Here is a 24820-nt window from a genome sequence, read left to right as displayed (position 1 = left end):
AATAGTACTGCTTTCCTCTGAATTCACACCAATAGTATTGCTTTCCTCTGAATACACACCAACAGTATTGCTTTCCTCTGAATTCACACCAGCAGTACTGCTTTCCTCTGAGTACACACCAACAGTACTGCTTTCCTCTGAGTACACACCAACAGTACTGCTTTCCTCTGAGTACACACCAACAGTACTGCTTTCCTCTGAGTACACACCAACAGTACTGCTTTCCTCTGAGTACACACCAACAGTACTGCTTTCCTCTGAGTACACACCAACAGTACTGCTTTCCTCTGAGTACACACCAACAGTACTGCTTTCCTCTGAGTACACACCAACAGTACTGCTTTCCTCTGAGTACACACCAACAGTACTGCTTTCCTCTGAGTACACACCAACAGTACTGCTTTCCTCTGAGTACACACCAACAGTACTGCTTTCCTCTGAGTACACACCAACAGTACTGCTTTCCTCTGAGTACACACCAACAGTACTACTTTCCTCTGAGTACACAACAATAGTACTGCTTTCCTCGGAGTACACACCAATAGTACTAGGTGTTAGTAACATCTGGTTTATTTTCCTATACATCCACATCCCAAAGTGCTGTATTCCTTTAATACCACAGCAGTTTGGCAACACTAACAGATTTTAATATATTAATGAATTACACATTTGGTTAATAACTGTTATAGTGTAGTTATATTTAGTGTTGTGAAATGTCCACAAAACAAATTAGTTCCTGTTATCACCTGCATTACAAAAAAGCTTGTTATGTGCAAGGGGGCGCTAGTAGGTAACTTACCCTTAATTTACCCTTGGTTTAGAATTCATGTTTTGTTTTGTTTTTTTATTTGTTTTACATTCATGAGGCTTTATTTCATAGTGGCGTCACATCTTTTTATTTGTGTTTTTAAAAAATAGGCAATTTTTTGGTGAACCTAGTCTACCCCAACCCTGCCCCTTCTTTTTTTATTTCCTACTCCAGAGGACAGTTATGCTATTGTACATGTTCAAATCTGAACTGATCTGAGATCAGGTTATGCAGGCTGCACACTTTACAGCATTTCAACAAAGTGTCATTAAATTGGAAGGTCTCACTCAAAATTGTGACCGTTTTAGCACAAGTAGAGGTGTTATAAAAAAAATTGTACAAATGTTCTTGTTAGCTTGTTTGTCAGTTTGAAAAATATTTTCACACTTCATAAGTACAAGTGTAAGAGAAGTGTGCGGACATTAGAGAAATGGTGTGAGAGAGATGTCTAACGTTATACTCTCAGCACACGGGCATGACATGTGCTATGTTACACACTTAACTATTGATCCCTGACCATCACCAATGCTGATGTAGACAGGATTTAGGCCTATATATTTTAACGCTAGAATATAGGGACACCCTAAAATGTTCATTTTTGGTTAAATTTCAAGTAGTGAGTTTAAGTGAAATACTCTCTGATTAGAAAATCGAAGGAAGAAATGGGTATAGGGGAACTGAGACATGCTTGCGGTGTTTTATTTAAATAAATTTTTTTTTAAAATCTTGTTCTTACTGGAAAAGACTTATCTGGATCACCCTATAGTTAGACATGTATTTGTCTTACAGTTGATACTAACCTACAAAGATACTATCTAGGAATAGAGTAACTTACATTCTCACTGTGACTGCTTCACCAAACAAGTGCCTTTAACAGAGCACTCATTTACAGTCTCATTACAATCAAAGTGTGAATGATGAATAAGTCCCTAAATACAAAAATCTAGGTACTGGATCTGATGTAACGTGTAGAATTTCTTTTCCTCGTTTAATTATAAAGAGTGACTAAAGAAATCTGTGTTCAAAAACTTTTGACTTGTAGTGTATACTGACTTGTTTATATAATGAATAAATGAATAATATTTTTTGGTGTATTGTCCTATTTTTCATATAGGATAAAGCTTCATGTTCATCTCAGCTAATAGCCAGAGTTTAAGTGTGATTGAGTGTATATTTTATCTAAATCGGTTCATCGTGGTTTTTCACTCTGAGCAAAAGGGGGTTGCAGTGGTTAGGATGAAATGTCGTCTGTATAATGGCGTGTATGTAGTGCTGGTCTGTGAGGCCCCTGTCACACACTGACTCAACCTTTTCTGACAAATCTCATCTATTAGACATTGTATATGGACTTTCATTGATGTCTCATGTTCGGAGGTGGGGGGTTTGTCTCTTACCACATTCATCTTTCAAGTAAAGTGTTAATTCCAGTGACACTGTGAAATTGCTAAACTTTTGACACCGTACTGATAGGCAGGCCTACACAGACAGAGACCGAGCGTGTGTGTGTGTGAGAAAGAGAGAGAGATGACTGAAAGTAGTATGGTGAACTGAGTGGAAAAGATGGAGGGATGCTAAGAATGAGAAGTCAATCTCCGTGAGAACGCGTTGTATGTGCTAGGCCACAGCTTTCCCGCTAGGCCACAGTCTTACAGCAAGCACAGTGTGACCTGCGTGCGCGCACACACACACACACACACACACACACACTAAAACAAACACTGCTGATCATACTATTGCTAAGGGAGACGAACATGGCTAAGTGTCTGGTTTACAAAACGTGTTATAAAACAAAGACCGTAGTGACGAAGTTGAACAAGTATCACTTTGAACACTCTTACAAACAGTGTTGATCTTCACACGCTTTTCGGAAATCAGGCTCGGGCAAATAGGTCTGCGGCTTCTTGCGCTTGATTAGGGTTGGACTTTCCATAAACAGGGCTTTATTTTTAACTGTCAGTGAGGGAGATTAAAGAAATAATTACTAATGTTAAATAGACAAATAATTGAGTACTCGTTCACCACCTAACTGAAATTTGCAAATAGATTTGCTTACCTGACACCAAATTAAAAAACAGGCTTATAGGATATGTAAAGATAAACCTCAAAGAGCTGGTTGAGAATGAGATACTGCAAGTTTGTTTGGGCTGCTCACTGCCAACACTATAGACAAAGACAAAGGGTATCAGTGTGAAAATTGAGAAAATGTTGACATACCAAAATAAAAATGTAAAAATTACATTGCTTAGCAACACCTGTACATCTGCATGTTCATGTAGTTGTCCAGTCAGCTAATCATGTGGCAGCAGAACAATGCATAAAATCATGCAGATACAGGTCAAGAGCTTCAGTTAATATTCACATCAAACATCAGAATGAGGAAACAGTGTGCTTTCAGTGACACGGTTGCTGGTGACAGACGGGCTGGTTTGAGTATTTCAGAAACTGTTGATCTCATGGGATTTTCACACAAAACAGTCTCTACTGTTTAGCAAGAGTGGTGTGGGGGGAAAAAAACATCAGCAGCATGAGCAGCATTTCTGTGTGCAGAAACGCATTGTTGATGAGAGAGGTCAGAGGAGAATGGCCAGACTGGTCTAAACTAACAGGAAGTCTTTAGTAACTCAAATAACCACTCTATACAAACACGGTGGGCAGAAAATCATCTCAGAATGCATAACATGCCACAACCTTTTTCCAGTCCTCAACTGTCAAGCAAAATTAGATCCCAAAACTTTCTCTATTTAAAGAGGCAAACCTTCTAGAGAAATATGTTGCATCTTAAAAATGGTAAATATTGCTTTTATTTTCTTTTACACTAGTTTCATGTTATTACTCCTGTTGTCTTGGGAATAAGATAATAAAGACAGGATTAATGTGCCATTGTTTACATGTGGAACTGTATCACTGTAATTAAAAATTGCCTATTAACTGGACTCTAGTATTAGCATGTCAATGCGTCTCTCTCCTTCTCTCTAGTATACAGAGCAGTTTGTGAACGGGCTGCAGGCTCAGCTCGAGCAGTCTCGCCTTCAGGAAGCAGAGCTCCTTGGTGCACTGAAGGAGATGCAGGACAAGGTGCTGGACCTCGAGAAGGTCAGAACGAGTGTTGTATTATATCACCCCATAGGTCTGTTTGTTTATTGCGTACTGATATGTTTTGTGTGTGTGTGCATGTAGAGGAGCAGCTCCCTGCCTGACGAAATGAATGTAGCGCAGCTCCAAGAGGAGCTGAAACAGGTCAAGCTGAGAGAGCTGGAGACGCTGCGCTCCTTCAGAGAGATGCAGGATGTGGTCACTGAACTCAACCAGCGCTGGCAGGTAACATAGCTTTGAATGGGCTATGAAGGTCCATCAGAGTCAGGACATTTAGGGGCATGTTTTCACTTCAGGAAACTTTTCAGGGTGGAGTTCTTGGGCTGTAGTTCTATTAAGAGGCAGATTAGAAACAGACTACAGACTAGAAACTATTAGAGAGGAACATGGTGTATTGGTTCAAAGCAAGCTTCACATAAAAACCAACCTGGCATTAGAAAAACTGTGATAATGTGGTAATTAGAAAGCAAGTGATTGCCTATGAACTTTTCTGCAAAGCACTTAAAATAAGAGATATTGCCCCAAAGAGAAATCCAGATGTAGATTTAGATCCATAATGAGAAAGCTGGAGGAGATGGTGGCAAGGAAAATGTCCCTGAGATGACACAACGACGCAACCTTGAGAGGAACAAGATGAGATGAGAACCCATCATCTTCTGGGTGACACCGGATAGTGAGATTATAAGTCATTACATTATATAAAAACAAACACTACTGTCTTGAAAAGATGTTCAGTATAATGAGGTGTGTGTGTGTGTGTGTGTGTGTGTATATGTGTATATATATATATATATATATATATATATATATATATATATATATATATGAGGTAAATGAAAAATAAAACAGAGAAATTACAAAACTTGCAGAACATTATAAGGCTGAGAATGAAAAAAGAGCCACAATTTTACTGAAAATAATGAAGGTCCAAAATTATGAAAATAAAATATGTGGCTCTGAGACCACAGCCTAGACTGGTTGGGCCATCAACAGTGAGTGCAAAATTATGATGAACATTGAGTTGGATTGACACAAAAGTTCTGTTTTGGCTGTTCAGACTGTTCAGAGGCCACATATCATATACTGTACAGTTGAGGCCAAAGGTTTACATACACTTAGGCTAAAGATATTCAGTCGCACCTCTGCATATTTAATTTCTAGTCTTTGTAAGTCTATTTGGGCATCTACATCAGCGTTCATTTTAAAACAATCGATTAGACACAAATTTATTCCACTATATCAGAACTCCAGTGGGCCAAGTTGACTGTCTCTTTAAACAGTCTGGAAAATTCCAGAAATTGATGTTTTTTTGAAGCTTTTAAAAGCTTCTGATTGGAGAATTGTTATAATTAGGAGTTAATTGGGAGGTGTACCTGTGGCTGTAAAACTGCCTAACCTTTTGAGACAATTACCTTTTCTGCCCTTGATATCAAGTGAAAATGCAAGCAAGTTAGCCAAGATATCCTCCACAAGTCCAGTTCCTCTTTGAGCAATTTCGAAACAATTAAAGGTACCCCAAGCATCTGTACAAGCAATTGTATGCAAATATAAAAATCTTGGGACCACAAAGACACTGCATCATTCAGGAAAAAGGCACAAATTTACTCCCAGGAGTCAACAAACTGGGTCCAAAAGGTTCAACTGCGAGCCAAGACAACAACAAAGGAACTGGTGAAAGAGGTTAGAGGCACCAAGTACCAAATATGTACATCCACCATTAACAAAGTCCTACATCGCCATGGCCCAAAAGACTGTCATGCATGGAAGAAGCCCCTAGTCAGAGACCAGAAGACTGGAGTTTGCAGGTCTTTTATTCTTTGGCAGAATGAAACAAAAATTTTAAATGGTTGATCACAATGATAAGCAGTATGTATGGTGAAAAAAGGGTGAGGCTTTTTATCCAAAAACACAATCCCAACTGTGAAGCATGCGGATGGCAGCATCATGTTGTGGGGGTGTTTTCATGGTAAAGGGACTGGTGCACTTCAGAACATATATGGCATCATGAAGAAATAGGATTATCTAGAAATACTGAAGGAACACCTCAAGACATCAACCAGAAAGTTAAAATGGGTCTTCCAGCAGGACAATGATCCTAAGCAATCCTCCAAAGTTGTAAAAAACAAATGTCTTAAAGACACCAAAGTAAAAGTACTGGCGTGACCCTCACAAAGCCCTGATCTGAATCCTGTAGAAAATTTGTCAACTGAACTGAAAGTGTGTCTGAGCAAGGAGTCACACAAACCTGACTGAACTACACCTGTTCTGTCAGGAGGAATGGACAAAAACCTTTAACTTGATCCAAGTTAAAGCAATTAAAAGGCATCAACAAATACTATCAAAATGTATGTAAACATTTGAACCACTGAAAATCTGATATAGTAAGTAAAAGCTGAAATAAATCTGTGTCTTGGGTATGATTTTGAAATGATCTGTTATGGAAAAAATAGATACCCTATTTGAATTAACATAGGAAATGTATGAGGAAATGAGTTTGATTGTCTTTAGTCTAGGTGTGGATACACAGATTAGCCATAACATTAAAAGCATCTGCCTAATATTGTGTAAGTGCCCCTTGTGCCACCAAAACAGCTCTGACCCATGGAGGCATGGACTCCACAAGACCTCTGATGGTGTGCTGTGGCATCTGGCACCAAGATGTTAGCAGCAGATCAATTTAGTTCTGTAAGTTGCGAGGTGGGGCCTCCATGGTTTGGACTTGCAAACACTTCCGATAACTGGAGATCAGTCTTTCACTTACTACTAGGACTTATTCCTATGCTTTGGATCATTGTCTTGCTGCATAATCCAGACACGTTTGAGTTTCAACTTACGAACTGAAGACCGTACATTCTCCTTTAGGATTTTCTGGTAGAGAGCAGAATTCATGTTTCCCTTAATTATTACAAGTTGCACATGCCCTGAATCAGTAAAACAGACCCACACCATCACACTTCCACCACCATGCTTGACTGTAGGTATGATGTTCTTTTTGTGGAATTCTGTGTTTGGTTTATACCAGATGTAACGGGACGCCTGTCTTCCAAACAGTTCCACTTTCGACTCATCAATCCACATAACATGCTCCCAAAGAGTCTGAGGATCATCAAGGTGTGTTTTGGCAAAATTCAGAGGAGGCTTAATCTTGTTCTGGGTTAGCAGTGGTTTTCACCTCGCCACTCTTCCATGGATGCCATTTTTGCCCAGTGTCTTTCTGATGGTGGAGTCATGAACAGTGACCTTTATTAATGCAAGAGAGGCCTGTAGGTCCTTTTGATGTTGTCCTTGGCTCTTTTGTGACTTGCTGGATGAGTCATTGCTGTGCTCTTGGAGGAATTTTGGAAGGTCGGCCACTTCTGGGAAGGTTCACTACTGTGCCAAGTTTTTCCATTTGGAGATAATGGCTCTCACTGTGGTTCTTTGGAGTCCCAGAGCCTTTGAAATAGCTTTGTAACCCTTCCCAGATTGATGTATTTCAGTGACCTTTTTCATAATCATTTCTGGAATTTCTTGAAATTTTGGCATAGTGTGTTACTGGGTAAGACCTTTTAACCAACTTCATGCTGTTGAAAAAGTTCTAATTAAGTGTTGATTTGATTGAACAGGTTTTGCAGTAATCAGGCCTGGTTGCATCTAGTCCAGTTGAACCCCATTCAGCCATTCAGTGGCCAAGTCAACGCCTAGAACTCTTTGTCATGTTGATAAAACAATTCCTGAACAATTTTTGCAGTGTGCCAGGGCACATTATCCTGTTGAAAGAGGCCACTGCCATTAGGGAATACCGTTGCCATGAAGAGGTGTATTTGGTCTGCATCAATGTTTAGGTGGGTGGTACGTGTCAAAGTAACATCTACATAAATTCCAGGACCTAAGGTTTCCCAGCAGAACATTGCTAGATCATCACACTTTGCCCTCCAGCTTGCATTCTTCCCATAGTGCATTCTGGTGCCATCTCTTTGCCAGGCACCTTCCACCTTCTTCCACTGCTCCACAGTCCAGTTGTGATGCTCACGCGTCCATTGTAGGTGCTTTGGTGGTAGACAGGGGTCAGCATGGGCTATGCAGCCCCATACGCAGCAAGCTGAGATGCAGTGTTCTGACGCCTTTCTATCATAGCCAGCATTAACTTTTTGTCAGCAATTTAAAAGTTAGACATGACACATTTATGAGATAAACGATTTCAAGATTATACCACAAAGCCAGTTGTCTTAACATAGTCACTATACACATACCACACCATGCGCTTCTTTAGAGAAAATGATGTCTAAACCAGCAGAGGATGCAGTTCTGCATAATTATGTACAATTCAGTAGAATCACACGCAATCCACATGTACTAAACTGTTTGTTTACTGCTAAAAATTACTTCCTCTCTCTCCCTTTCTCAGCACTACACATCGCGTGGTGGCCACTGGAAAGAGTCTCCTAAGAAAAATGCCCTGAATGAAATGCAGGACAAACTGATGAGCATGAGACTGAAAGAGGCTCAGACACAGGCTGAGGTCAAAGAGGTCAAACTTAAAAACCTGCAGCTGGAGAGCCAGGTTAGACAGACAGACAGAGAGCGACACACACACACACACACACACACACACACACACACACATTCTGCTTTTGCCAGCAGTCACATCACCAATATAACCAAGTGAACCAGTTCCATTGGCAGCCATACATGCCCTCGCAGTAAGATGGGGTGATATAGCAGTTCTTTCACGTCTCCATACTCTTCTCTTCCTATCATTCTGGTGCAAGTTGATCTTTGTCTCATCTGGTCATATGATAGTTCCAGAACTGTACAGGCTTTTTTTTTCTTTTCTTCTTTTTTTAAAAGATTTATTTAGCAAACTCTAATCTGGTCTTCCTGTTTTCAAGGCTTACCAATGGTTTACATCTTGTGATGAAACGTCTTATTTACTCTGATTGTTGACTTTGACACAGATTTTTGTACCTCCTGGAGGGTGTTCTTGATCTGGCCAACTGTTGTGAAGGGGTTTCTCTTTAGCAAGGGGATCACTTACAGCAGTTGTTTTCCATGGTCTTCTGGGCCTTTTGGTGTTCATGAGCTCACCAGTGCATTCTTTCTTTTTAAGAATTTAATTTGAGAATTCACATTTACATTTATTTATTTAGCAGATACTTTTATTCAAAGTGACTTACAAATGAGGAAATACAAGCAAAGCGAAATATCAAGCAGAGAACAAATACAAGTGGTGCTACCATACAAGATTTTTAATTTAGTTCTAGAAAAGCAGAGTGCGCAGAGAGGCTGTGAGGTTTTTTTTTTGGTTATTTATTTATTTTTTAAAAGGATAATGTGGGGTTGGCATTTTAGGGGTTAGTTACATGTTCACGGAAGAGGTGGGTCTTTAGCCGTTTTTTGCAGACAGTGACAGATTCTGCTGTCCGGATTGAGGTTGGAAGTTCATTCCACCACTGAGGAACAGTTAGTGTGAAGGTTCTGGAAAGGGACCTTGAGCCACGCTGAGTAGGCGCTACTAAGCGTCGGTCATTAATCGATTGCAGATCGCGTGAGGGAACGTAAGCCTTCAGGAGTGTGTTGAGGTAGGGGTGTGCTGATCCAGACAAGGTCTTATACGTGAGCATCAAAGCCTTGAATTTGATCCGGGCAGCTACAGGAAGCCAGTGGAGGGAGATGAAGAGGGGTGTGACATGAGCCGTTTTGGGCTGGTTGAAGACGAGGCATGCTGCTGCATTCTGAGTCAATTTAATATTTAATAGTTTAATAGTTATAAAAACGATTAAATTTAATAGAATTTAATAGTTGGCTTGTACATATCTGCTTACATGTAAGTGAAATAATGAGGGAATAACTCTCATCTGGCCATGGAACAGCTGGGCAGCCAATTCTATCACGGCCCCCTAATAATCCCCATCTCTGAATTGGCTATATCACTCTCTCCTCTCAACTAATAGCTGGTGTGTGGTGGGTGTTCTGGCACACTATGGCTGCCGGCGCATCATCCAAGTGGATGCTACACACTAGTGGATATCCACTTTATGCATACTTTCATATTCATTATTTAATCTCATTATTTAAACTTCAGTCTCCAGTGGTAGACCTCTCAAATAACAATAACTTTGTCAATGTCCAAATATTTATGGTCCTGACTCTATCTCAGCTTTAGTTAAATTTCAGTTCTTTTCCGCTTTCCCTGTCTTGATGACTCAATGTTTTTGTTACACCATTGTTAAAAATAATATATTTTGATATGAAAATCATAATGTTGCAAGAAAGTAATGTCTAATACTGTCTGAGTAAAGTCATAACATTTCTAAAACATAGTGCTACACTATCATTAGAAAGCCCAAAACTTGTACTACCCATGTACATCACTATGTGAATGCAGATTGTGTTACTTTAATAATAATAATAATAATAATAATAATAATAATAATGCTTATAATTAATAACTACAGACTGTTAGTTCATGTTTGTAAATATGCCCATTAATGTTGTAATAACATTAACAATTTTTTTTCTTTTTTTTTCCTTCTTCATAATATTTCACTCTCATATTTATGTACTTGATATAGTTTTAAAATCGATGCTACATCAACATGAATTTGGGTGTTTCGTGTAAAATGATGGTACAATAACGTGGCTCAAGTGAATTATGTGGTATTATGTTATGGAACTTCAGGGTACCGCATTCATATATGTAAATAATTTTGCCGTTTATATAGTGTAGTGTGTAGATAGAAGCACCGAAAGAACATAATATTTAAATAAAGAATTTGTGGGCACAAGGCCCAATCAGTTCCAGTCAAATCATTACTTGCTTTGTTTTTTAATAATTTGTACATGATTCAGAACACTTGATGCTGCACTCTTGTCTGTGAATGTATGATTAATGTGTGTTTTTCTCTGGTATAGAATCAGATCTACAGCAAGGCGATGACCCGTCACGAGCAGGAGAGCGCTGCCCTGCAGGAGAGACTGCAGAATGCTTTATCACACAACAAGAGTCTGCAGAGTCAGCTCAACGAAATGAAGAGGAAACAGGCTGAGTCAGACTGCAAGGTATTGTATGCTTATTTATCTCACACTTAGGCATTCACACACCTTGTGTGTCCTCGTTTTTGCTGTTTCTTTTATTCTGTGCTTTTTGATGTATTAATTTTATTTTATTTCAAATAATTATTTAAAATAATCATTATTGGTCCTTTTTCCCTTTTTTCTGTTTTTTTTTTTAGATTTATTTGATTTTAATGAATTAATTTGGTCACACTCTACAGCACTCTACAGCACACACGCTTATTCATAAACCATGAAAATTAACTTTTTTTTTTTTGCATTAAACCATGGGAATGGTGGGTCTCTCATAGTTTTACTACACCTTTGTTCACTATGTGATTGCAATCACTCTAGTAAACACAACTGAAACTAAAATATGTGCGAGTGTTTTTTATTGTCTGAATCTGAATGGTATGGTGTATTAAGGCAACTGTTTTTACTGTATTACATTTTAAAGTTGTGTATATACCATTCTGTTAGTTTTTTTTATTATTATTTTAATTTCAACATTTAGCAGTTTAGATAGATTAGTATCAAACCCATATCAAACCATAGTAATGCATATAAGATACTGTAGTAAAACTATGGCTGTATCAGTAAGCATACTATTTCATATTGCATAGTATTCATGATGACTGAGGGTGCTAATACTTCTGGAGCTGTAAAACTGTGGCTGCATCATAATAAAATTTACCATAGTGCTGTGGAATTCTCTGATCCAATTGGTCAGAAGGTGTTGATTAATGTTCTATAACAACAGCCCTGAAAGTAGTAAATCAAATCCAAGGTTTATATTAATGAGCTTCTTCTCAGAGGATTTTGCACCATGCAATTTCTCAGAAAAGAAAAAAAAAACAGAAGAACTGCTGATATCTACTGTAAGTGATAAGGGGAACTTACTTATCTCTTGGATGTTTTACAACATATAATTAGAAATGGTTAAAATTATGAAATGCCATTTCCTTTTATAAACTGTCGGCAAATTGCTGTGTTATAATAGGAATAAAACATTTGCTATTGTAGGAAAGTAATCAACTTTGGGTGGGAACAGTAACTCCACTTTACATTGAGCTGCATCACACAATACCACGCACTACCACCTTGATTATTTTTCTATAACAGCACACCCCCAAGTGTTTATAATCAACACAACCACTATAACAGAACCACAGTTGTACCATTATGTATATATTATAATATACACCGTTACTATAAAATACCATAGTAAAGAAACTATAGAAGAGCCAAGATTAAACTTTCATAACTACATATTTATCAGTATGTTTACTGAATAATAGGGCAGTGGTAGCTCAATGGTTAAGACATTCGGACTACTGATTGGAGAATTAAGATCCCAGCACCACCAAGCTGCCACTGCTTAGCCCTTGAGCAAGGCCCTTAACCCTCAACTGCTCAATTGTGTGTGTGTGTGTGTGTGTGTGTGTATATATGTATGTATATATGTATGTATGTGTATATGTATATATATATATATATATATATATGAGATAAATGTCAGTTGCTCTGGATAAGCGTTTCTGCCAAATGCTATAAAATGTATAAATCATAAGAATGACTCAATAATATGCTTTATGGTGAATAACTGAATAATAAGCGAATATTGTTGTTCTTATGCTTAAATTCAATTATAAGAATAATATCTGCCATACATCAGCATAGTGAAACTGTCTGTACATAGTTAACTATGTAATAAAGATTCACATAACAGTTCACATAGTTTTATGGCTTAAGAAAAGGTCAGTATGCATGTGCGTGTGAATTAAAAGCTTAAAAGCACTCATCAAATGAATGAATGACTGCTGTATGACCTCTCTTTTTCAAACCTCTGTTTCTTTCCCTCTTTTTCTGTGTGTCTCACTCTCTGTTTCAGAGTAAAGAGGAGGTGATGGCGGTTCGTCTGAGGGAGGCAGACAGTATGGCGGCCATGGCTGAACTCCGGCAAAAAATAGCCGAGCTAGAATTGCAAGTATGTGCACACGGATGTGTGTGTGTGTGTGTGTGTGTGTGTGTGTGTGTGTGTGTGTGTGTGTACATTCTCTGATACACTGATACAAGTTATACTGTATGTCTGATATATCTCTAAATGCGTTGTGTTTGTGTGTGTGTGTATGTGATTGTGTGTCTTGATGTGTGCTGTATTGCAGAAAGAGGAAGGGCTAATCCAGGGTCAGCTGAATCATTCTGATTCCAGACAGTACATTGATCAATTGAGGGAACAGATTGCTGAGCTCAAGAATGAGGTGAGGCTCACACACACACACACACATACACGTATGCACATGCATGGTATATTTACATATTCTGTATGGAAAAAAACCTAAGCATTTTTAGAAGTCACCTACGATTCCTTGAAAAAGTTTTTGCCCCCTTCTTGATTTGCATATATCAACGTGCATGGTTTTAGATGTACATGTTCAAGCTAATAAGTCTTTTGGTAAAGATTTTGGAATAAGCCTGCCGTATCGACTGAATTTTTAAAATAGTTATTAGCTAGTTATAATACTTATATTATAATATAAAAACTTAATATTATAATACTTGAATTCTAACTAAAATAACTAATATACCTGAAATAGCTATATAGAACAAGCTATATAGGTTTATAGAACAGGCTTTAAAATTAAGAAGAAAATGAGACCAGCTCTGGAATTTATAAACCAGCTATGCATTAAACATGATGTTAACAATTATTTGCCCCCTTCCTGAGTTCCTCTATTTCTGCTTATTAGTTGCACAATAATTTGAGAAAAACAGAGAACCACAATAAACACCACACGAGCATCTTTTAATTGAATCAATTTACAGAACATAGCTATCTATCACCAAGGTTACTTATGTGAAATAGTAGTTGCCTCCTTAGTTACTTAATCAACAAGCTACCTAAATTTAACTGATAGTTCTTTTCGGTTCATTGATTTTTAGGCAGCCACGTTAAATCCAAAACTCATTCGTATCATGTTTGATTCAGGAAGTTTAAAAAAAAAAAAAAAAAAAGAACCTTGCAATTTGTGAGACATATAGGGCTGACAAAGTAAAGGAAGTAGTCTGTTAAGAAAGCAATATATCCAATCATTTGTTTTATGTTCTCCTTTTAATATTAAGTTTTACCTAAAGCTCTGAAACAAAAATCTTGACAAATATGGAAACAAGGAAGTGGCAAATCCTTTTTTCACAGAAATGCAGTTAAGATCTAGCACTGCTTATGCATGCCTGTTTTTCCTATTTAAATTTGTACAGGATATGCAAATTATGTGTTATTAAACTTAGTTTGTTGCCAGTTAGAACGTTAGTCATTTCTAGGCTTTAGCTTGCTGGTTATTTTGAGAGGTGGAGAGAAGTGTAAAATCAACCAATCATCTATCAATCTGATAATTCCACATCTGAGAAATAGAGTAGTAAAATGGCATCAAAAGCCACTGCACTGACCACACAACCCTATTTCTCCCATTTACCTAATGAGCCATATACACACAGAGGCACGGAGGGGAAGCTTTGATGTGTGTGAGTGTGTGTGTGATGCTGATGAGCTGTTTTACCCACACATACAAAATCGTCTTTACATGTGCAGCGCTTGCTCATCCAGAGACAAGCCTTTCGTGACTGAGGGTGTGAGAGTATGTTGACATTCTCCATTTTCTTTCTCTCACCGTCACTCCTTCTCTGCACTGCTCTCGCTCTTAGTACTCGTCATCTTCCTTTTTGTTGGTTTTACCTCTCACCACTCTCTCAGTCTTTCTTTCAGTCACGTTATTTGAGCCCTAAGGCCAGTGTTTACATACAAATCTAAGCATGAGGAAATTGTGTTAAATGTAGCTGCTGCAAAAGACACGGTCACAAATGTAAGCATTTTAAAATCAAATTAATATGTAGGCTATGGAGGTTTTTAAAAAATTATGGACGTTATCAAGAACGTTCAGTAATAAGTAGGAGAAATCGGATATAATAGTTAGGTCAAAGTTTCTAACCAAAAACAAGGACTACAGCTGAATAGCTAGATTTTTAAAATATTTTATATTCAGTTTATATGTAAATTTAATTTTAAATTGAGAGGACGGGTAATTTCTATTGCTGTTCATAAGCAATAGGTTAAGCAATATGGTTGTTATAGTTGATTAATTATAATAATGATTATAATTATTGCTTATTGAAATTGATTCATTTTAGAAAAAGATGAATATTTGTTCCTTGTTGATTTTCATTTAATAGCTCTACTATGCAAGTAAATCTCGGTGGCCTGTTTCGTGCGGGTAGCGCACTGACTTTTGCTTTGTGGTTTTCACTTAAAGCTCAGCAAGGAAGTGAGAGGTGGAGTCTGCACCGATTGTAATCAAAAGGAGCTTTTTCATTGGTTTACCACTCTCCGCCCCCAACCTCAGATTGCCTGAGCTCTGCCTGGGAGTTCCATGACGTCATCTCTGAGATTTTTTTTGTGTGTGTGGCTCCCTACCTGTATCTTTCTCTCGTGTAAAGTTCAGTGAGTCAAAGTAAGAGAAATGAAATGAGACATAAAATTGTGGTCCACTCCAGTCACGCAAAGAAATCATCTGACTACGCTTTTCACACACAGAACACATGCCACATATACACACTTAGCATGCCACATGGAGAGATATAGGTATGCTAAACATTACAAAAAAAGGCTGACGTTCTAGTCAATTCAGTAACGTAAAGATGTGATCATGTAAATCCACTACTTTTTAAAGCAGTTATGTACACTAAATACATAATGTTGCCTAGGAGAGATTTAATGAATATATAATAAAAATAAAAACAAGATCACGTATGGACCACAGCCTCAATCACATCAGTCCCTCTTTATTTACCCAGAAGCAAATCAACCCATTTCATCTTAACCAGTATGTACATGTGTATTTTGAGGTTTGTTGGGTTTTTTTTTTTTTTTTTTTTTTGCTCGCTCTTACCTTACTCTTATCAGCAATGCAGCCTAAATTCCTCATTTATGACACACATTATTCCACCATGCGTATCGAACCAGTTCAGACCAGTACTGAACACAAGAGGTTGCAGAACAACACAGCTGCAGAAAAGGAAATGTAAAAAAAATGCTTGAATGAACTTCTGTTCCATCATATCTGTTCCTAAGCCCTATTACTACTACTACTACTACTACTACTACTAATAATAATAATAATAATAATAATAACCTACCAACTTACTTCACCCCTAAGTTCTGGAATACAGAGTGTCCCAAAAGTCTCCATACATAGGGGAAAGTAGCACTTTTTAGTTCATACTTGTTTTTCATACTTAGTTTATATTATATATTATTCTCAGATAGCCTTTAAGAATGCCTTTGACAAAAAAAGAACGCATTGAAATCATTCTCATGGCTGGATCGGGAAAGTGTTGCAAGGTTGCGATGGACTTTAACAGGAAACATGGCAAGCACATCATACACAACACTGTTGCCAAACTTATTTACAAATTCAAAAATACTGGAAGAGTTGCGGACCAACCGAGAAGTGGACGTCCACAAACGTCCACTGACAAAGGCACAACTGACGTGGTGCTAGTAAACATAATCCCCTATGTATAGAAACGTTTGGGACACCCTGTAGTGTTACGCTAACATTAGGAACACAACACCATATGTGCTTTTTAACCAAAATCAATAATGTACTTGTTAAACAAGTGGTCTATATATGTACGCATGAATTATTATTATTATTTTTGTTGTTGTTGTTGTTGTTGTTGTTGTTGTTTAAAATAATAATAATAATGATGATGATGATGATGATGATATGAATAATAATAGAAAACATTTTAAATCTAGAACCCTTAGGTTCTAGAAGGTTCTATATAGAACCTACAAACTTCTTTAGGAACCTTTTAATTATCCAAAGAACCCTTGAAGAATGTAAATATATGAGTTTGATATAGAGGCCGTACTTCCAAAGCTTCCAAAGAGAAACATTTTCCAAGAATATTTATTTATTCCCCCCCCCTTGAAGGTACCACAAGCCAAAAATTTCATTTGGTAGTATTCTTTTCTGAAATATTCATTCTGAATTAAAAATAAAAATATAATAAATAATAATAATAATAATAATAATAATAATAATAATAATAATAATAACAACAACAATAATAATAACAACCCATCTTGACAAAGTGTCAAGTGTATCTTGTTAGATAACATGGAAGAGACAACTTATGGTGCTGTGAAAAAGTATTTCTTCTGTTTTTGTGCATCTCGCACATTGTTTCAGAAATGAAAACAAAATCTAAGATCTGAGTAAACACAAAATACAGTTTTTAAATGATAGTTGTTTATTGAAACAAAAAAGTTATCCTATACCAATGTGAAAATGTATTTGCCCCCATAGTTACTAATTCCCCAAATCTATGAAACTGCATTCATAATGGGGTTCAGCTGGACTAGACACAACAGGCCTGATTACTGCAAACCCTGTTCAATCATATCAACACTTAAATAGAACTTTTTCAACAGCATGAAGTTGGTTAAAAGGTCTTACCCAGTAACACACTATGCCAAAGTTGAAAAAATTCCAGAAATGATGAAGAAAGTAATTGAAATACATCAGTCTGGGAAGGGTTACAAAGCTATTTCAAAGGCTCTGCGACAGCCTGTAGTGAACCTTCCCCAAAGTGGCCGACCTTCCAAAATTCCTCCAAGAGCACAGCAAGGACTCAACCAGGATGTCACAAAAGAGCCAAGGACAAAATCAAAGGACCTACAGGCCTCTCCTGCATCAGTAAAGATGTTAATAAAGGTGGGGGTCAATAAAGGTGTCAATAAAGTTGGAGTTCATGACTCCACTATCAGAAAGACACTGGGCAAAAATGTCATCCGCGGAACAGTGGCAGGGCAAAAAACACTGCTAACCCAGAAGAAAATGAAGGCTCATCTGAATTTTGCCAAAACACACCTTGATGATCCTTAAACCTTTTGGGAGAATGTTCTGTGATTGAGTCGAAGTGGAACTGTTTGGAAGACAGGGGTCCCGTTACAACTGGTATAAACCAAACACCGATTTCCACAAAAAGAACATCATACCTACAGTCAAGCATGGTGGTGGTAGTGTGATGGTCTGGGGATGCTTTGCTGCTTCAGGGCCTGGGCAGCTTGCAATAATTGAGGGAAACATGAATTCTGCTCTCTACCAGAAAATCCTAAAGGAGTCCGGAAAATGTCCGGTCTTCAGTCCGTAAATTGAAACTCAAGCGCAACTGGATTATGCAGCAAGACAATGATCCAAAGCGTAGGAGTAAATCCTAGTCCTAGAAGTAAGTGAAAGACTGATCGTCAGTTATCAGAAGCATTTGGTTTCAGTTATTGCTGCTAAAGCTGGCACAACCAGATTTTATGTTTAAGGGGCAATTAATTTTTCACATTGGTGATAAGTGTTGAATGACTTTTTTTTTTTTTTTTTTTTTTTTTGCTTAAAAATAAATAATTTCATAAATAAAAACAATATTGTGTGTTTTAGTATGAGCTACACAAAAACAGAAGAAATTAGGGTTAGGAATACTTTTTCACAGCATTGTATCTAGGTTAGGTTAACCTAATTTATCTGATAGCAGCAACCACACTGCTAAACAGCTGGCCTACATTGTATTCACCATATTAAAATGTGTTTGTTGTAAACACTGCATATTTATTAAAACATTGAAATTGCTCATGAGGATATTCTACTCAGAGATAAAACACACAGTACAGTACAGTGCTCACACAGAGAGAGGTAGTGGGAGAGAAAGAGAGGGAGAGTGAGAGATGTAACCATATTACTTGTTACTGAAGATTAAATAAATGTTAATGAAAATTAAATGTCTAAAATCCTACCTAATGTACCTGATTTGTTTTATGAAATGTCACAATACATTAATGCAAAAATGAGAGGGGAAAAAAATGTCACAACAGGGTGTGTTCAAAAACCTACAGTGTACTATAGCTAGCTAGCTAAACCCCCCCCCCCCCCCCCCCCCAAAAAAAAAAAAGATGATACTTAAGATTCCAGTAGAATACCAAATATACTGAAATTGTGACCTAAAAATATTGCAGTCATATTTCTGGGTATGCTCACGTTAGTTAACCTAGTCAATGGATTTTGCCATGGGATTTTGCTATTGAGTATTCACCCTTTCTTCCGAGAGCTATAATTCAATTCAATTCAATTTTTTTTGTATAGCGCTTTTTACAATAGACATTGTCTCAAAGCAGCTTTACAGAAATATCAACATGATATACAGATATTAAAGGTGCAAATTTATCCCAACTGAGCAAGCCACTGAGTGGCGACGGTGGCAAGGAAAAACTCCCTAAGATGTTTTAAGAGGAAGAAACCTTGAGAGGAACCCGACTCAGAAGGGAACCCATCCTCATCTGGGTAACAACAGATAGTGTGAAAAAGTTCATTATGGATTTATATGAAGTCTGTATGGCCTTAGGAGCAGCCGTAGTCCCAGCAGTCTGGAATTAGAGAAGATTTGAGCTCCATCCAGAGGCAGAAAGGATCTGGATCTCTAGTATCTCCATAAATTCATGTGGGGCTCGGCGAAAGGAGAGAGGGAGAGAAAAGATAATTATGACTGCGAAGTAGTAGAACAGAATCTAGTCAGGGTAGGCTTGAGTAAACAAATACATTTTAAGCCTAGACTTAAACACTGAGACTGTGTCTGAGTCCCGAACACTAATAGGAAGACTGTTCCATAACTGTGGGGCTCTATAAGAGAAAGCTCTTCCCCCTGCTGTAGCCTTCACTATTCGAGGTACCGTCAAATAGCCTGCATCTTTTGATCTAAGTAGGCGTGGCGGATTATATAAAACCAAAAGGTCGCTTAGATATTGTGGCGCGAGACCATTTAGTGCTTTATAGGTTAATAAAAGTATTTTATAGTTAATGCGAGATTTTACTGGGAGCCAATGCAGTATTGATAATATCGGTGTGATATGGTCGTACCTTCTAGTTCTAGTTAGGACTCTAGCAGCTGCATTCTGGACTAACTGGAGCTTATTTATATTCCTACTGGAACATCCAGACAGTAAGGCATTACAGTAATCTAATCTAGAGGTGACGAATGCGTGAACTAGTATTTCCGCATCATGTAGTGACAATATGTTTCTTATTTTAGAAATATTTCTGAGATGAAAGAAGGCTATCCTAGTAATATTATCTACATGAGCATCAAATGATAGGCTGGAGTCAATAATCACTCCAAGGTCTTTAACTGCTGCACATGATGAAACAGAAAGACCATCCAGAGTAACCATGTGATCAGAAAGATTACTTCTAGCTACACGTGCTAGCTATACTGTCCTTGGAGAAGTGTGGGTATGCAAGGTCGATGTAACGAGTCAGATGCCAAATCCAGACAAAATATCAAATTATTGTTTATTAATACATTTACTTTAGCTGGGACCTTGAAATTTTTCTACAGAAAACATCATTTCTTTGTGATTGATTATCACTGGCATGGTGGCTGAGAGGGCCAGGCTTCTCTGTTTCCCCTGTTAACGCCACTCGTGTTTTACAGACAGTACTTAAAGATAAATAAAGATTCTTCCTTTATAACACAAATCTTTTCATTTTAGATAAGGCAGCTACGTGGTCAACCCTCCAAATTTCAGAACTCCGGGGGTGGAGCCTATCAGGACCTGTGTCTGGCGAGCCCAGTTTCTGCAGAAGGAGACTACCTGAGTTCAGATGATGATCTCCTGCAGAGCCCGCTGCCTGGCACAGCGCTGTATCCGCACCACACCTCGACTCATCTGGACAGCGAGGGCAGCACTGAGAGTGACGGAGACGAGAGGAACGAACCCCACGCCACCCTTCCGTGTCAAGACACCATGCCCACCCAGCAGCAGCTTTATCCAGAAATGGTGTACACCGAGGGCCCAGAGAACTGAGGGGGGTGCAGAGTGGGGGTTTGGGTGGAGCAGAGCGGGCGGAAGTATTCAGAGGCATGTATTGCCCATGGACGCCTATGGACCGATGATGGCGAGAGATTGAGTACAGACACATGCACACACGCTGACACACTCCCATGAGGACAGAGCTGAAAGGCATGACTCTCGGCTGAGTCCAGGAGGAAGTCTGCATGTATATACAGAACGGACTGACACAGAGGTCATCCCTCCTTCCCTTCCTGTGTCTCCATTCTTCCATCTCTCCTCCTTTCCCTCTGAAAAGTTAAACTGGTTCTGAAAGGTCCACTAACACCCATCAGCATCAGCTTTAGGATGCACACACTCACATACATGCACACAAACACACTTCAAGGGCCCTATTTTCATGACTATAATGCAGAAACAAAAGTAATACACTTATATCTCAGGCAGTAAGAATGGCATGATTGTGAAAAGGGTTTGGGTGTGCATTAATACAATACAAGAAAGGAAGTTGGGTAAATTTTATTTATGAAGCAAGTGTGCGCAGTGGTGTTTTCATAATCTCATTAAGCATCATTACGTGTTGTTGACACTTTTCATTGATTCTACTCTTCTGTTAATTACATGATGTGTAAATGATGCTTTGCTGATTCACATTTCGTAGCTACAACTGATTTGTTTGGTCAGAACAATTCCATGTACAGTAGTATATATTTATTTTGTATTGTTGCTTAAAGTCAATAAGCTACAGTCTTGACATTTGTGATAAAGAGAGAAAATGTAGTGACATCTCATTTTTCAAAGTATGTTTGAAAATACCACTGCATACGTTCATTTGGTATTATGATAAATGTCCATGCAAACAGGAAAAAAAAAACTAGCTAATGTGTAACCATTAAGTTACCAAAATAGGGCCCTTACTGTTATCACTACCATAAATTTAGAGCTTGAGATTTATTCCTTGGTCATTCTTTTGACTTAATCGACTCAACTTCCCACAAGAGCGAAGATTTTAACTGTACCACCACACTGAATGTGTAGCATCAGTTTTCTGGGAGTTGGACGATATGAATTCGATACACCTGAGGTGAGAGTGCAGCAGAAAGGCCGAATAGTGAATCCACAGTACAAGCCTCTGGCAGAGAACTACTGGGAGCACCATGAAGTTAAAAAAGGTCAGGAGTATTATGTACATTGCACACACACTTGTCTGTACAGCAGTTTTCTCTCTCCACAGAAGAGCACTTTTGACATATCTTGAAACAAACACCAATCACTTTATTAGAAGGAAGGGAAAATATGGACAGAAGCTTGACATACATGTTTATTGTATGTTAGTATGTTAATAGATGTTAATAGATGCGTAGCTGAAAAATACTAACAGTTATCTACTGTAGCTAATCTGTGTTTGTATGTGTCTCTGCAAAAAAAAAAAAAAACAAGGAATTTTTGGACGGTAAAAGTTCATTTTGTTGTTGAAAAAGAACACAAAGCTACAAAAACAATATCTCAAACTTGCCAAATTTTACATGTTATTTATGTTTTTTTAGTTAGTTATTATTATTATTATTATTATTATTATTTTATACATTTATTGAGATCAACATAAATATAAATACTTTTATTTTCTCCTCTGTGCCAAATTGTGGAAGCTGCAAAAATAATGGCATTTAAGGTCTTCATGAAATGAGAGAATTTCTAACATGTGCTGCTAGTATGATTATTTTTTTTTTAATTTTTTTTTTAAGATATTCCTTATGTTTTCATATATGCACATTTTCTAACAGTCCTAATCCCATGTAGTGTCAGTGTGTTAATGCACACTATGTGAATACTTGAGGGTTACTTGAATTTAATGTTTTATATATATATAATATATATAATTTTCCAAGGCAAAGTCAAACCATGCTCCCTCCTTTAAAGTGTAAAATGTACTAAATAAACTAGTGTGCGTTTGGTTTTGGATTTGGCACCAAATATACAATTATTGGAATTTTGTCAAACCTCTACCAGTGAATATGTGTAAATACCACTTCAGTTTCTTTGACCAAATTTCAAAACGTTACAAAAAAAACATGTATGCCATAAAATGATTCATTAGTAAAAGTATCTTGTTAGCTTTTCTGTTACATTTCTCTTTTTACCTTGGTTGTGTGAAATCAGGCCACAGCGACCATGTTCCTCATTGTGTTGACACTTGTGGCGTCTCTTCTTAATTGTTTCGCTTCAGTACTCATGTAGATTCTATGGGAATTTCTCTTGAGAGTACATTTGTCTGTGATTTCACCAGATTTCAGCCCTGCCTTATTCAGTTTTTCAAATAGATTTTTAAATGTACTTGAAGCATACCATGTTCGTCTTTCAACCAGATGTGGATGTATAGGGTGTATAATTAAGGACAGATGTCTAAAAAGGTCAAACATTTTCTTTCTTTTTTTAAAAAACAAAAACAAAACCTATATATGTATGGTACATTAACAGAGTGATGAGAGATGCATTTAATGTATACTATATAAAGCAAATGAACTATTAAGCCTGTTGTCAAAGAGCAGCATGTCTATTTGTGAGAGGTACATGTTTGACTTCTGTCCTGACGAGGGTACAGGGTTTTTACATGGATATGGTGTTTGACAAGCAGCTGCTGTCATTCAGATTGGATGTTTTAATCGTTTTACCCTTCAAACTACTTTTTTTTTATATCTTCATATCCACTATAGGACAATAATTTCCATATTGTGAGAAGAAGTACAAAAAATGTCTATAAACCAAAAAGCATATTAAAAGGGGAAAAAAGGTATTTCCAGTATAACTAACCGATACGAGTCAAGCAGGTAGGACTGGGACTGAAGTTACATATCAATATTAACTCCCACTGTGTTGGTGCAGGGGACTTAATGTAGCATTTTTTTTTAAATTTTCACAGGAAGTTGGGCTCATATCTTGGCCTTCTTACATCATGTGTAACTGTTTTGTGGTTGACGTTTGCCTTCCAGAGAATGTTGACCAATCAGTGTGTATGTGCATGTTTGTGTGTGTGTTTGCGGAGGGACCTGTACAAATATCAGTTTGTTGAGTCTAAGTGAGATCATTGTTAGGGTGGATAAAACTTATAACTCATAACACATAATTATCCAAATTGGAAGACTACAGTTGCAATCAAAATTATTCAACCCCCCCAATTGCAAATCAGGTTTATTGTTAAGATTTACAAACTTCCAACTGTGCAATCAACAAATCAAACAAAAGAAATTGAAATAGTTCAACACAACAAATGCTTCAAGTGGTTTCCTCAAATTCTACTGAAAATGCAACTTATGATTTCTCCAGTTTCAAAATTATTCAACCCCTTCATGGCAAGCATCTTTAGTACAACCCCAATGCCAAAAAAGTAATAATAAAAAAAAAAGTCGGGACAGGGGCAACAAAAGGCTGGAAAAGTAAGTGTTACTAAAAAGAAACAGCTGAAGGAACATTTTGCAACTAATTGGGTTAATTGGCAACTGGTCAGTAACATGATTGGGTATTTTTTTTAAAAAAAAGAGTATCTTAGAGAGGCAGAGTCTCTCAGAAGTAAAGATGGAATGGAATCTGGAGGGAAGCATATGTTGCTCCAAAACCTGTATATACCTTTCAGCATTGAAGGTGCATGTGCAAGCTGTCCGTTCCATAGGCACTAATTCCCCCCCATATCATCCCAGACACAGACTTTTGAACTGAGCGCTGATTAAAAAGCCGGATGGTCCATCTCCTCTTTAGTCCTCTGTAATTCAGATGATGCGGTGTCCATGGTTTCCAAAAAGAAATTTCAATTCGTCTGACCACAGAACACTTTGCTTCAGTCCATTCTAAATGAGCTTTGGCCCAGAGGAGACTGCACATTTTCTGGATCATGTTCACATATGGCTTTTTCTTTGCATGATAGAGCTTTAACCAGCATTTGTGGATGGCACGGCAAACTGTTCAGACAATGAGTTCTGGAGGTGTTTCTCAGC

At 37.7% G+C, this 24820-nt stretch overlaps 1 protein-coding gene across 5 annotated transcripts in view; it reads left to right on the top strand.

Moving 5' to 3' along the window:
- evi5l (ecotropic viral integration site 5 like) overlaps window positions 1-23962 on the top strand; it is a 45982-nt gene extending 22020 nt beyond the window's left edge. For all 5 annotated transcript variants that reach the window (XM_053615300.1, XM_053615299.1, XM_053615298.1 and 2 more), the window contains 7 exons: window positions 3785-3901; window positions 3986-4126; window positions 8289-8444; window positions 10796-10942; window positions 12828-12923; window positions 13102-13197; window positions 20532-23962. In XM_053615300.1, the coding sequence (XP_053471275.1) occupies window positions 3785-3901; window positions 3986-4126; window positions 8289-8444; window positions 10796-10942; window positions 12828-12923; window positions 13102-13197; window positions 20532-20846 (1068 nt within the window). In that variant the 3' untranslated portion in view covers window positions 20847-23962. The remainder of the gene's footprint in view (window positions 1-3784; window positions 3902-3985; window positions 4127-8288; window positions 8445-10795; window positions 10943-12827; window positions 12924-13101; window positions 13198-20531) is intronic.
- The last annotated feature ends 858 nt before the right edge of the window (window positions 23963-24820 follow it).

The sequence above is a fragment of the Ictalurus furcatus genome, chromosome 26 (assembly GCF_023375685.1).
Source record: "Ictalurus furcatus strain D&B chromosome 26, Billie_1.0, whole genome shotgun sequence".
NCBI lineage: Eukaryota > Metazoa > Chordata > Actinopteri > Siluriformes > Ictaluridae > Ictalurus > Ictalurus furcatus.
Note: the sequence above shows the minus strand (reverse complement) of the source record. Positions and strands in the feature narration are given on the sequence as shown.